Source organism: Urocampus carinirostris, chromosome 10 (genome assembly GCF_059441175.1).
Source record: "Urocampus carinirostris isolate Australia breed hairy pipefish chromosome 10, RoL_Ucar_1.0, whole genome shotgun sequence".
In the NCBI taxonomy this organism is placed as follows: Eukaryota; Metazoa; Chordata; class Actinopteri; order Syngnathiformes; family Syngnathidae; genus Urocampus; species Urocampus carinirostris.
Window position 1 is genome coordinate 39,637,870 of NC_142358.1, and position 14,763 is coordinate 39,652,632.

The 14,763-nt window shown below is 44.5% G+C and overlaps 1 protein-coding gene across 1 annotated transcript; it reads right to left on the reverse strand.

Annotated features, from left to right (window-relative positions):
* Positions 1-1,556: 1,556 nt before the first annotated feature.
* On the reverse strand, positions 1,557-14,102 carry LOC148358914 (cytochrome P450 2F3-like). Its single transcript, XM_088345649.1, has 9 exons — positions 13,913-14,102; positions 12,087-12,249; positions 11,824-11,973; positions 8,427-8,587; positions 6,751-6,927; positions 5,651-5,792; positions 5,380-5,567; positions 4,716-4,857; positions 1,557-2,668 (listed from the first exon to the last, which is right to left on the reverse strand). Exons 1-9 carry the CDS (start codon positions 14,087-14,089, stop codon positions 2,487-2,489), a joined length of 1,482 nt encoding a protein of 493 aa, XP_088201775.1. The 5' UTR covers positions 14,090-14,102; the 3' UTR covers positions 1,557-2,486.
* Positions 14,103-14,763: the final 661 nt, after the last annotated feature.

Here is a 14,763-nt window from a genome sequence, read left to right on the forward strand (position 1 = left end):
GTTCGCGGTTTCAGAGCTTCGCGGCCTGTAATAGTTTCAAATTTTTTTATTTTTTTTTTGAAGGGGCGTCGCTGCTTCGCAGATTTTCACTTTTTGCGGGTGGTTTTGGTACCCATTAACCGGGTCTAAAAAAATAATAATTAAAAAAAAAAAAAAAACGCCACCGGAGGCCACTCATAAATAGGCGCATCCACTAGTATCGGCCACAAGCCCCAAAACATAAGAGGATACGGGCAGGTGTTTTTTTTTTTTCCGGAAGGGGCGTCGCTACTTCGCAGATTTTCACTTTTTGCGGGTGGTTTTGCTCCCCATTAACCGGGTCTAAAAAAAAAAATAATTAAAAAAATAAATAAATAAAAATATTATTGTTTTTTTTTTTTTAATGGGCGCCGCTACTTCGCGGATTTTCACTTATCGCAGGTGGTTTTGGTCCCCATTAACCGCGATAACCGAGGTCCCACTGTATAAATCAATAGTTTGTTAGAAAAACGTGCACGCTCCTCCGTCCTTTTGCAAGGTTATCATTTTTATAAAATGTTATGATGTAAAAAAAGTTTGTATTTGTTACTAGTACAAAATGGGAAAATATCGGATTAAATTGCAAGCCTTTTCAATAAAGCTAAAATAAATCGTAATGTCCCGAATCGAATTGTTATTCAGTAAATTGAAAATAAATTGAAATGTCCTAATTGTTATGTGATATTTTGAACCCCGAGTGACTGAAATATTTCCAGGTTTTTCTGAAAAAAAAAATAAAAAAAAATCACTTCATCCTCCCATAAATGTAATTATGTATTAATCTTTGTGGATTTTATTCAATAAGTGTCTGTTGATGTGACTCAGCTGTGCCCGCTCCTTTGGCGCCAACTGCCGTGGGTCCTGATTGGCTCCCGGTCAGTATTTGATCCCAGTTCCGTCTGTCCCCTTTTGTCAGTCTGTCTGTGAACCTCAGTGAATACTAGGCAAGCGTTTTTCCCACCTGTTTTTTGCTCCTGTCTGTCCCCCGGCTTCGACCCGTTTTTGATCCTGACCACGTCTACTCTCCTGTCCCGGCCTTTGACCTCTTTTTGTCCCCGACCACATTTACTCTCCTTTCCTGGCTTACGACCCCGACCACGTTTTTGCTCTCCTGTCCCGGCTACTGACCTGCAACACAAACTGAGCACCGGAAACAAAACTGAGTTTGATTGTGGTTTAGTCAAGTCTTTATTACAAAGTAAAACACCAGAATACAAGAAAATTGTGGAGGGATTATTTTAGCTTTAATTTTGAAAATGGTTAGGATTGAAACGAATTACTCTTTACTGCAATCAGTAAATGAATTTGCCTCTAGGTGTCACTTATGCTCCACCATAAATCGTTTTTTATCTGAAGAATGCTAGAATTTCCCACACTGATAGAGTAATAGTTTATTTATTTTTTTTAAATCTTTTGAGTTCTGATCTGAATTACTAATCCCAAGAAAATTGAATCAATGAACACAACCGATTGAAATAGCACACACACAATTTATTAACATGGAGAATTAATAATAAGAAAAAAAGGGGAGGGGAAGGCGCCTGGGAGTTTTCGACTGCTGAAAGCCTGGAAGTTACGAGCACAAAAAAGAAAATTTCCCGCTATAATGCGAGTCGATTTGGGGAGATTCCCTTGGACAGAAAAAAAAACGCTCATTCCCAAGAACCAGCAAACATAGTGTTAAATCTAAAACCGTTCTCTTACTTGTTGTTGCGGAGAGATTTGGTTTTGTGCTCCAGATGGTTGCAACGTATGGCACACTTGCTCAACTCAAGGCTGTAGAGCAGGCCCGCACGGCCGCACCATGCGGCCAGCGTGCAATGAGTTATTCAGGTAGGTGAAAAGAGAAAACGAGCTTTCGATCAGCTCCTCTTTTTATATGGACCAAGAATGCTTGACCAGATCATGCCTCTGTAGGCGTGGTCCCAGATATCTGAGACCACCAGGATCGGATGACGGTGTTTGAAGTTGCTAAACTAAGAAAGCCAAAAAAGTGAGATATTTGCATGATGTTTTGTACTTAGGAATGCTCCTCCAGTAGACATAATAACGTACGATGAAATCATTATTTTATCAATATATAGCCTTGGATGCTTTAATTACATTCAAAACTTTATGTTATCAGATTTCATGACGGTACATGGTGACTTAGTACGACAGGGAACTGCACAAAAGAGAACACAGTTGTTCCATCCATTCCAGAGTTATTTGAAACAAAAAAGTGGAAGTCGTTTATTTGTTGGACTTATTTACTCCACAAATTTTAAAAAAAGGACTAAACAGTTTGATAATCGCATTTTTTAAAACAAAGCCATCAAACTCAGAGAGTGGATGATAGTTGGGCAGATTGTCATAAAGCATTTGTGCTTAGGGCACACCCAAATGGCTAGCAACGGCCCTGGATATAGCTGTAGCATTAGCAAACACGTGCCGGTTCAAGGCAAACCCTCCGATTGGCTGATGGGGCGCTAGCGGGGCGCAGCAATGATCCGGTGTCGTCGCGGTGTGTTAGCGAAGCTGCTGTACTCCGGGGTCAGGTCCACACTGCCCGGACCCCCGGGGCAGCTGAAGCTGAAATGTTGCACCAGTGTCACCAGGAACATGAAGAGTTCCATGCGGGCCAAAGACTCGCCGACGCAGGCTCTTTTTCCTGGGTACACGAAAATGCAATTTATAATCGAAAAATTGCATAGTACGCTCACACTGTTTTTTTTGTTTTTTTATTACAACAAGATGAACAATTCCAATTGAACATGTCCCATATATTCACGACCATATTCACGACCAATTGGGCATTGGGCCCTTAATGTGATGTAAAGCAGCCTACCTAGCTGAGGACACCATGAGGCTGCTAAAGGGTGAAGTGTGGGGGTCTTTTACTGCCATTAGATATAAATGAATGATTACCGTTGTCCATCCATTATTATCATCTGCACCGCTTATCCTCAGTAGGGTCGCGGGGCTGCTGGAGCCCATCCGAGGCATTTTGGGGCAGTGGGCAGGGAACACCCTGAACCGGTTGCCAGACAGTTAAGGCCACACAGAGACAGACAACTCACACACTCATTCACACCTAGGGAGAACATTGTAATTTCTTCTGAAGCATCAACAATAAATGGGACACAATCATTGAATATTTTCAGTTTTTTTTAACAAAGTGCAGCAAACTCTGTCCAGAGGTTCAGTGAGGATCTCTGGATGATTATATGTAGATCAAACTGACTAACGATGATAAATGGAATCCATCTGTGTGAGATCAAGTCTCTATATAAATGCACCTGCACTGTGATAGTCTCAGAGGTCTGTTTAAAGTGCAGAGAGCATCACGAAGAACGAGGAACACACCAGGCAGGTCTGAGAAACTATTGTGGAGAAGTTTAAAGCTGGATTTGGATACAAAAAGATTTCCCAAGCTTTAAACATCCCAAGGAGCACTGTGCAAGCAATAGTATTGAAATGGAAGGACTATCGGACCACTGCAAATCCACCAAAATCGGCACATGCAAGGAGAAAACTGATCAGAGATGCAGCCAAGAGGCCCATGATCACTCTGGATGAACTGCAGAGGTCTACAGCTGAGGTGGAAGAATCTGTCCATTGGACAACAATCAGTCGTAGACTGCACAAATCTGGCCTGTATGGAAGAGTGGCAAGAAGGGAGCCATTTCTTCAAGATATCCATAAAAAGTATGGTTTAAAGTTTGCTACAAGACACCTGGGAGACACACCAAAAACGTGGAAGAAGAAGCTCTGGTCAGATGAGACCAAAATCGAACTTTTTGGCAACAGAGCAAGATGTAATGTTTGGCGTAAAAGCAGCACAGCTCATCACCCTCAACCCACCATCCCCACAGTCAAACATGGTGGTGGCAGCATCATGGTTTGCGCCTGCTTTTCTTCAGCAGAGACAGGGAAGATGGTTCAAATTGATGGGAAGATGGATGGCGCCAAATACAGGACCATTCTGGAAGGAAACCTAACGGAGTCCGCAAAAGACTTGAGACTGGGACGGAGATGTGTCTTCCAACGAGACAATGATCCAAAACATAAAGCAAAAGCTACAATGGAATGGTTCACAAAAAAACAAATCAAGGTGTTAAAATGGCCAAGTCAAAGTCCATACCTCAATCCAATTGAGAATCTGTGGAAAGAACTGAAAACTGCTGCTTTCCATCCAACCTCACTGTGCTTGAGCTGTTTTGCAAGGAGGAATGGGCAAAAATAAAACATTTTCGTTGTGCAAAACTGATAGAGACATACCCGAGGCAGCTTGCTGCTGTAATCACAGCAAAAGTATTCCCTCAATGGGGCTGAATCATTTTGCACACCCAATTTTTCATTTTTTATTTGTTAAAAAAGTGTAAAATATCCAATAAAGTGTGTTCAACTTCATAATTATGTCCCACTTATTTTTGATTCTTCACAAGAAATTACAGTTTTATATCTCTACGTTTGAAGTCTGAAATGTGGCAAAAGGTCACAATGGGGCCAAATAGTTTCGCAAGCCACCGTATATCTATATTTCTTACTAAAGTCACTCATAATACTCCAATAGTTGTGTAATTGCATCACAGCCGTTGATGGTTTAGGTCCCTGGACTGAACCTTCCAGTCCAGAATACTAGGGAGCGGTTTTAAGATCTATTGTTGACGGCTCTGAGAGGAGACTATGAAGCCATTAAGTACAACCCAACATACCTGTTCCAAAAGGCATAAACGCCGGGTTCTTCTTGAAGTTGCTGTCCGAGTCCAGGAAGTTCTGAGGGTTGAAAGACTGAGCCTCTGCCCACTGGGTCTCGTCTTTCAGCACAGAGTGAAGCATCGGTATGATGACGGTGTCCTGTCGAAAACCCACGTTCAAATAACAAGAACCTGGCCAGTGTTGTGGTTTAATGGAGTTGGAGCTTCCAGGAAATTCCAGGCTTGTTTCTCCCGAGTTTAAATGTCAGCGAGGTTTATTATTAACATTCTGCTTGGCGTGGAACAAGCGGTCTAGTCAGGAATTTGGATGTGTCAGGCCGACCCAAACGAGTTTCTTGGAAATTATGTAACTTTGGAGAATCGAAAGAGGACAAAAACATTCTGAAAAACATTGTCAATTCCCGGAAAGCATGCACACTGAGAAAAAAACAAGTGCGTCATCGCAAGGGGATGAGCTAAGTAACATGAGATGTTGTCTGAGGGTATAAGAAAGGTGATTGTCTCTTAGACGAATGAGAACTCTGTTTTAAACTCTGACGAGCGAAATAAACGGCTTCTCCCCCGCCAAGATCTCTTTGTATCTTGTTTCTATATTTCGAGGCAATAAGGTCTGCTCCGAAACCGGTACGTGAACGGTTCCCACTAAAAACTCAAAGAGTACCTTGGGAATGGTGTAACCTCGGAACGAGACATCCCAGAGAGCGCAGTGCGGCAGACTGAAGGGGACGATGTCCAGGAAGCGCTGCACCTCGTGAATCACAGCATCGGTGAAGGGCAGGGACTTCCTGTCGTCCATGTTGACGTTGCGCTCACGTCCGATGACTGCGTCGATCTCCTGCTGCATCCTCTCTGTGCAAAGGAACCCCAGAGAAGAAGTTCTTCAGAACTGAAGAAGCTTTAGGATCTGGAGTCTTAATCAAGGGAGCTTTGACCTTGAATTTCGGGATGCTTGATAAGCACGCTAAGGGCATATCGGATGGTGGAGCTGCTGGTTTCGGTCCCCGCCAAGAAGAGATTCATGACCGTTGACTCCAGGTTCTCATAGAAGAACTCTGTGGACTCGTTGGTCTTCTCCTGAGGGCACAAATGCAGTCAAGTGGATCTTTTGAGTCAGTCCACCTTTTGGATATACCGAACCCTGCAAGGGTCTTATGGGCATCCATTCTCCATGGAGAATTGACAGAGTACCATCACAATAGAGTAGCCCCCAGGGATATAGCATCCCTGCCTTACAGCATTTTGTCATGATTACTGACGCGAGGCACCTGAGTCTGCTCCTTTGGCGCCAACTGCCTCGGACGCTGATTGGCTGCTTGTCTCTTTTTAAACCCCCGTCTTCCGGTCACCCGTTGCCAGTCCGTCTGCGAACCTCAGCTCACGCTAGGCAAGCCTTTTCAACCCTGACTCTCTCCTGTCCTGATTCCTGTTTGATTCCCAGCTCCGGCCCCTTTTCTGAACTTGACTACGTTTTTGCTCCCCCGTCCCGGCCATCGATCTGTTTTTCCCCGCTCTCGACACTGCCTTCGCTCGCCACGGAAATACCTCTTTCTCGTCTGAGTAACCTGATCCCCACGATCAACGATCTACGGATCGTGTATAATACCCTTTCCCTTCCTCCTAATAAAATTATGAGAAACGCACGCAAGTGGGTCCTGTCTTTGTTCTGGTCCTGACACATTTTCACTTTACCGTGTCGAATGAGATAATATTTTGGCCCCTCTTTACTGGATTTCCCCCACTATACGACATCAACAGCAATTTAAAACCCATATAATTTGAACTTTGCGACAAACGTTTTTCGACCCTGACTCCCACCTGTTTTTTTGTTCCCGTCTGTCTACCGGCTTCGACCCGTTTTTGATCCTGACCACGTCTACTCTCCCGTCCCGGCTTTTGACCTCTTTTTGTCCCCGACCACGTCTACTCTCCTTTCCTGGCTTACGACTCGCTTACGACCCTGACCATACAAAAATAAACTCAGTAGAAAAACTGTGGCGCTATATCCCCAAAGACTGACTTTTATTTTTCCGACCTGTTCAATGCGGTTGAGAAAGCAATCGATGTAATCTCGAGGCACACCGGGATCCAGGGTGTCCTGGTGCTGTTGGATCTTCTCCTTGATGAAAGATCTGATCACGTCCATTTGGCCAAAGGCCTTGTGCTGACGACCCGGAAGGTGCTCGATCAACCATGGGAAAATGTTATGCATCTGTGGACGAATCCAGTAATCGATTAAAAAGGTTTGGCGCGGACAACCAAAGGTGCAAACTGTTGAAGTCAAGAGCGCCCCCTCTCCTCTAAAACTTAACTTCGGCTTTTAAATCACAATGCCTACCATACCGCATGGAGGTGACATTTACAGTCGTATGCAAAGGTTTGGGCACCCCTGATCATTTTCAAGATTTTCCTTTACAAATCATTGGTTGTTCGGATTGTTCAACATCATGGTTTAGGGGAAGAATACAAAAAGCTAGCTGAGAGATTTCAGCTATCAGTTTCCACTGTGAGGAACATAGTGAGGAAATGGAAGCCACAGGCACAGTTCTAGTTAAGGTCCGGAGTGGCAGGCCAAGAAAAGTCTCAGATAAGCAGAGGCAAAGAATGGTGAGAACAGTCAAAGTCATCCCACAGACCAGCTCCAAAGAACTACAACATGATCTTGCCCCAGATGGTGTCACTGCACATCGTTCAACTATTCAGCCCACTTTGCACAAGGAGATGGGAGAGTATGGGAGAGTAATGCGGCAGAAGCCTTTTCTGCGCACATGCCACAAACAGAGTCGCTTGAGGTATGCTACACCACATTTGGACAAGTCAGCTTCATTTTGGAATAAGGTTCTGTGGACTGAAATTGAGTTATTTGGACATAACAACGGGCGGTATATGCATGGCGGAAGAAGAACACAGCATTCCAAGACAAACACTTGCTACCCACAGTAAAATTTGGTGATGGTTCCATCATGCTGTGGGGCTGTGTGGCCAGTGCAGGTACTGGCAATCTTGTTAAAGTTGAAGGTCGCATAGATTCCAGTCAGTATCAGCAGATTCTTGCGAACACTGTTCTAGAATCAGTGACAAACCTGAAGTTGCACCACGGCTGGATACCTCAACAAGACAACGACCCCAAACACCGCTTAAATTCTACTAAGGCATTCTTGCAGAGGAACAAGTACAATGTTCTGGAATGGCCATCTCAGTCCCCAGACCTGAATATTATTGAAAATCTGTGGTGTGATTTAAAGCGGGCTGTCCATGCTCGGAAACCGTCAAACCTGACTGAAGTGGAGATGTTTTGTCAAGAAGAATGGGCCAAAATACCTTCAACCAGATTCCATACCCTCATTGGAAACTATAGGAAGCGTTTAGAGGCTGTTATCTCTGCAAAAGGAGGATCTACTTAATATTGATGTAATTTTTCTGTTGGGGTGCCCAAATTTATGCACCTGCCTACTTCTGTTTAGGCAATTATTGCACATTTCCTGTAAATCCTATAAACTTCATTTCACTTCTCAGATATCACTGTGTTTGTCTGCTATTTGATATATTTAACTGAAATTGCTGATCAGAATAACCAATGATTTATAAAGGAAAATCTTGAAAATGATCAGGGGTGTCCAAACTTTTGCATACGACTGTGTATATTATGAAACATTTGAATCTACACTAAAACTTAATTTTCGGGCAGTGATAAACCAGAGTGCCACTCACCGATCCAAGAGGGCTCGATATAAACTGTATCGTTTCCGAAATAATGTTGAGGAGCCGAAGAAAGTCGGGGTCTTCGTAGTCGAAGCGTTGACCGAATACCAGACAGCAGATCACATTGGATACAGTGCAGCTCAGCAGGAACGAAGGATCAAAGGGGGCGGCTTCAGAAGACCAGACGAGTGGGACAAATGGACATTGATGAATATGCAACATTGATTTTGTACAGTGATGACATATTAAGGAAAAGCTAATTTTACGGATCGCGATTTTCGGTCAGCTTACCACTGTCACGACCAGAACGAAAACAGGTCGATAACCGGGACAGGAGAGCAAAAACGTGGTCGGGGTCAGAAACGGGCCGTAAGCCGGGACGGGAGAGCAGACGTGGTCGGGGTCAGAAACGGGTCGTAAGCCGGGACGAGAGAGCAGACGTGATCGGGATCAAAACAGGTCGTAGCCGGAGACAAACGGGGAGATTAGGACGGACAGGTGGAAAAACGGGAGCAAAAACGAGACAGGCGGGAGTCTGGGTCAAAAAGGCTTGCCTTGTATCTGCTGAGGTTCGCAGACGGACTGACCACCGGAGAGTGACAGGACTGGGTTTAAAAAGGGAGAGGTAGCCAATCAGATGAGCGGGCACAGGTGATTCAAATCGGTAATCATGACAACCACCCCTTGAAATAGGGCCTCATGTGAGCCCTGTTTCCCATTAAGCTCTTGTTTTAGTCTGTCATGTCTGCATTTGGGTCCGCCTCATAGATTGCCAACACATTTTTACCAATAGTATGATTGTTCAACCCATTGGATACTACAAAGGACTACGGACTTCTTAGAATGTTTCTCCACTCAATGACTTTTAATTAACAACGGTTGGGAAAACCACAGAATCAGGTAATTTTAGCTTCAATCCATGCTATTATTGTTTGGCTCCCCAAAATTTGACTTTTGGACCCCAAATTTTACGATACGTTGACCCAAATTAAAGAACCATTGCAGAACCTATTCAAGTTGATGACGGGGTGGACCTTCCAAAGCATTTTGGGCCCTATGTGTTGTCTACTATGACTTAAATTCCTTAACCACTTGGGTCGTTGGGGCACCATTTCCTCTGGTGTGTCTTGGGCAAGTACAGTCTGGTGGCGCCCATGACTCTCCAGGCCAACATGTTTCTTAGGTCAGGGTCCAGGTACCCCAATTGGTTAATAAGTCAGGTTATGTCATTATTACCGATGTGAATCACCTGTGCCCGCTCCTTTGGCGCCAACTACCTCGGACTCTGATTGGCTCCCTGTCCCTATTTAAACCCACCCCTTTTGTCAGTCCGTCTGCAAACCTCAGTTCAGCAAGCCTTTTTAAACCCTGACTCCCACCTGTTTTTTGCTCCTGTCTGTCTCCGGCTACGACCCGTTTTGATCCTGACCACGTCTGCTCTCTCGTCCCGACTTACAACCCGTTTCTTAGCCCGACCACATTTTAGCTCTCCTGTCCCGGCTATCGACCTGTTTTTCCATCCCTGACACCGCCATCGCCGGCTACGGAAGATCCACTTCCGTATTCGGATCACAATCCGATTGCGAGAGCTACTTGCTTCCCGCGCTTAGCGAACACCGGATCGTGGGCCCAGCCCTTCCTCTTGTGAGAAACGTAACGCAATTGGGTCCTGTTTCTGTTCTGGTCCTGACAGGTTAATGTGAAGAATCAAAGGTACCTTTAAAAGCCTCAAGCCGGCTCTAAAATACAGATGTCGACTCCTAGAGGTCAAGGTCAGGAGGCTCCAGTTGAAGAACTTCTCAGTTAGGTAGTTGAACGCTAATTTAAAACCACCTTTGTAAGTCACAGTATAGGCTTCATGTTGGCTCTCAACTATGACTCATAGACCACAAAGGTTAGGGTCTAGAGCGACCAGTTGGGGAAGTACTGAGTGAGGTAAATGCTGGCAGTAGACTATTAAAAGAACCTTAAAAGTCTCAAAACAGGCCCTGATATGTTAGCTCTCCAAACCACAACTGTCTTAACTCCAGAAGCTTGGGTCTAGAGACTCCAGTCAGATTAATGCAGGTTAGTTAAAAAGCACCTTTGATAGTCTTCATGTAGGTTCTCCAAACTATGACTCCCAGACAACAAAGGTTAGGATCTAGAGCGACCAGTTGGTGAAGTACTGAGTGAGGTAAATCCTGGCAGTAGACTATCAAAAGAACCTAAAACGTCTCAAAGCAGTCCCTGATATGTTAGCTCTCCAAGCCACAATTGTCTAACTCCAGAAGCTTGGGTCTAGAGACTCCAGTGTCGGATTAATGCAGGTTAGTCAAAAAGCACCTTTGATAGTCTTCACGTAGGTTCTCCTAACTATGACTCCCAGACAACAAAGGTTAGGATCTAGAGCGACCAGTTGGTGAAGTACTGAGTGAGGTAAATCCTGGCAGTAGACTATCAAAAGAACCTTAAAGGTCTCAAAGCAGGCCCTGATATGTTAGCTCTCCAAACCACAAATGTCTAAATCCAGAAGCTTGGGTCTAGAGACTCCACAGTCAGATTAATGCAGGTTAGTCAAAAAGCACCTTTGATAGTCTTCACGTAGGTTCTCCTAACTATGACTCCCAGACAACAAAGGTTAGGATCTAGAGCGACCAGTTGGGGAAGTACTGAGTGAGGTAGATCCTGGCAGTAGACTATCAAAAGAACCTTAAAGGTCTCAAAGCAGGCCCTGATATGTTAGTTCTTCAAACCACAAATGTCTAAATCCAGAAGCTTGGGTCTAGAGACTCCAGAGTCAGATTAATGCAGGTTAATGAAAAAGTACCTTTGATAGTCTTCATGTAGGTTCTCCAAACTATGACTCCCGGACAACAAAGGTTAGGGTCTCGAGCGACCAGTTGGGGAAGTACTGATTGAGGTAAATCCTGGCAGTAGACCATCAAAAGAACCTTAAAAGTCTCAATGCAGGCCCTGATATGTTAGCTCTCCAAACCATAATTCTCTAACTCCAGAAGTTTGGGTCTAGAGACTCCAGAGTCAGATTAATGCAGGTTAGTTAAAAAGCACCTTTGATAGTCTTCACGTTGGTTCTCCAGACTGACTCCCGGACAACAAAGGTTAGGATCTAGAGCGACCAGTTGGGGAAGTACTGAGTGAGGTAGATCCTGGCAGTAGACTATCAAAAGAACCTTAAAGGTCTCAAAGCAGGCCCTGATATGTTAGCTCTCCAAACCACAAATGTCTAACTCCAGAAGCTTGGGTCTAGAGACTCCAGACTCAGGTTATTTAAAAAGCACCTTTGATAGTCTTCTTGTAGGTTCTCCAAACTATGACTCCCGGACAACAAAGGTCAGGATCTAGAGACCCATTTGGGCAACCACCGAGTCAAGTAAACGCACACAGAGCGAATATTTAAAACTACCTTTATAAGTCTCGATGCGGGTTTTCATGTGTTGGCTCTCCTCCTGTATCCATTCCTCCATTCCTTTGCGGCCCATTCCGAAATCTCGCAGCGTGGTCAAGGTAAAACGTCGCAGCTGCCGCCAGCGTTCGCCGTTCGAAATACCCAAACCTGACCCAAGAAAAGCCAAAACCTGTTCACGAAATCGGAGAATCTTCTTGGCTCTTGGTTTTAACTTCACAAAGCTGGTGACCTCAGCTCATACTGTTGGCAGCAAAACTCACCATAGCTCCTGGTGGCTTTGACAAGGAAGGGCATCTGCATTCTGCCTGAGAAGTCATCTCCTTGGTCCACCAGGGCTTCTTTAACAGTTTTATAACCCACCAAGACCACCACGCGCTGCCAGCCCAAGTGAACCGTCATCACTGGGCCATATTTTTCACTCATCTAGAAAAAGGAACAGTTTTGACAAAAAAGTCTAGTTTACGGCTTTTTCCCTGCTCTTTGACCGCCGCAGCAATTTCTTTAGCCATGTACATATGTAGAGTTATGTCTCTTAGACGTCCGTCTGCTACTGGTCGATGTCACAGGAAATGCTTGTTTACCATTTGTTTGCCTCACTTCATCATTAGTTTTTCAATATGCTATTGGCTCAACTACCTCCCATAATGCCCTTTTCTGTATTCAGTTCAGAATGTCGTGTGCTTTGTAAAGACTGGTAGAGAGAAGAAAAACAGAGGGAAAAAAATGAAGTGAGAAGAATGAGAGAGAAAGGGAGGGAAAGAGCGAGACAGGAAAGGGTGTAAGAAAGAGAGACAGAGAAAGAGGAAGAGAGTGAGAGAGCAAGAGGGAGTGGGAGAGAGCGAAATAGAGTAAGAAAGAAGGAGAGAGAGAGAGAGCGAGAGAGAGAGAGAGGGAGGGGGAGAGACAGCAAAATAGAGTGAGAAAGAAGGATAAAGAGAAAGAAAGAGATAAAGGAAGAGAAGGACAGAGAGAGAGTGTGAAACAAAGGGAGAGAAAGAGAGAGAGAGAAAGGGAGTAAAAAAAGCAAAATAGAGTGAGAAAGAGGGATAAAGAGAGAGAGAGAGAGAAAGAAAGAGAAAGAGAGAGAGAGTGCAAAAGACAGGGAGAGAGGGGGAGAAAGAGAGAGAGAGAGAGAGAGAGAGAGAGAGAGAGAAAGAGCAAGAGAGGAAAGAAAGCAAAATAGAGTGAGAAAGAAGTATAAAAGGAGAGAAAGAGATAAAGGAAGAGAAGGAGAGAGAGAGTACAAAACAGAGAGAGATAGAGAGAGAAAGAGCGAGAGGGGAAAGACAGCAAAATAGTGTGAGAAAGAAAGATAAAGAGAGAGAAAGAGATAATGGAAGAGAAGGGGAGAGAGTGAAAAAGAAAGGGAGGGAGAGAAAGAGAGAGAGAGAGAAAGAAAGAGCGAGAGGAAAAAAAGCCAAATACAGTGAGAAAGAAAGATAAAGAGATATAAAGAGATACAGGAAGAGTAGGAGAGAGAGTGAGAAAAAGAGGGAAATAAAGAGAGGGAGAGAGAGAGAGAAGGAGAGAGTGAGAAAAAGAGAGAGAGAGACAAAGAAAGAGAGGGAGAGAAAGAGCAAGAGAGGAAAGAATGCAAAATAGAGTTAGGAAGAAGGATAAAGAGAGAGAAAGAGATAAAGGAAGAGAAGGAGAGTGAGAGTGAAAGAACGAAAGAGGAAACAAGGCAAAATAGAGTGAAAAAGAAGTATAAAGAGAGATAAAGAGATAAAGTAAAAGAAGGAGTTAGAGAGAGTGTGAGTGAGAGAGAGAGAAATACAGCCTCAGTTGTTTTTGGGTGGTGCCTGGCTTTGGCAGCATCCCATGAACATATTTAAAACTGGAAGTCATTTTTGTCTTGTGCTTCTCTCAGCATATTCTCCCGAGCCTGGTATGCCTGCGGGCTGCACGTTTGACACCTATGCCATAACGGTTAGGGTCCAGCAACCTTATTTTGTTATTTTAATGTTTTTATCCGGGATTGGCCACGCTTTAGCATAAGTTCCTATCCCCCGCCATACAGCATTCATCTCGTATCCTGGAGATCTACTTTCAATCTCAACAGTGTCCTTCTGGAAAATCATCTCACCTTCAGGAGGCTTTTAAATGGAGCATTTTTGTCGATTTGCGGCAGGTTTCCGACAAGCGGAAGAGCGAACGGACCCGGGGGCAAAGGCCGCTTGGCGTCGGGCTTCCTTTTCTCATGTAGCAGCCACAGCAGGGTCAGCAGGACGCCTAGCAGCAAGACGGCCACGGAATTCTCCATGACGGACGCTCACGCAGCCTCTTTCCAAGTGGGACGATTCAGGTCGGTTACGTGACTCCGTTTTGCACCTTTGCCCCCTTTCAACAAACACGAGTTTGCGAGTTGACCCAAGTCAGCATAAATATTTCACTTCTTCTGTGGTTTTTATCACGGTATATTTTTATTATTATTAATAGAATATTGTCATTTTCCTACTTTATTTTGTCTGTGGCTTTTTATTTAGGCATGTTGGGAATTAATTATCAAAATGTATCGTTTACCGAATTGTTCGAATGAGTTATCCGACTCCATTAACCAAACACAACCAACAATGCGTGCTCATTTCTTGATGGAAAAGATGAACAGGAAAGCTGACATTTCCACACAGGGGCAGATTTAATTTCATTAACAATTTAATTAAGTGTACTCCATCGAAAACGGCCGAATAAGTGTCGTTGGAGTCTCTGGGAACCCCTCTTCTGAAGTCCTTTAGCTCTCTCCTGTTAGCCATCTTCTCCCCACACAATGGCACGCCGGCTCCTCCCATGGGCGTGCCAGGGAAGCCCCCCCTGGGCTCCGCCACCTCGCCGCGATGTCTGGAATGTTCAAAACAACACCGAGCGTTTCTACGTCATCAGGGCCTCTCTGCGTCTGGATGTGCTGATTATCTTATCAGCCCTTTGTCCCGTTCCCGC

Excerpts from the sequence above, each read along its gene's own strand:
- LOC148358914 (XM_088345649.1), bottom strand. The coding sequence starts at position 14,089 with ATGGAGAATTCCGTGGCCGTCTTGCTGCTAGGCGTCCTGCTGACCCTG. Across the intron at positions 5,568-5,650 it reads CAAGCATCCCGAAATTCAAG|AGAGGATGCAGCAGGAGATC; the intron begins GTCAAAGCTCCC and ends TCCTTTGCACAG. Across the intron at positions 4,858-5,379 it reads GAGGTTACACCATTCCCAAG|GACACCGTCATCATACCGAT; the intron begins GTACTCTTTGAG and ends GGTTTTCGACAG.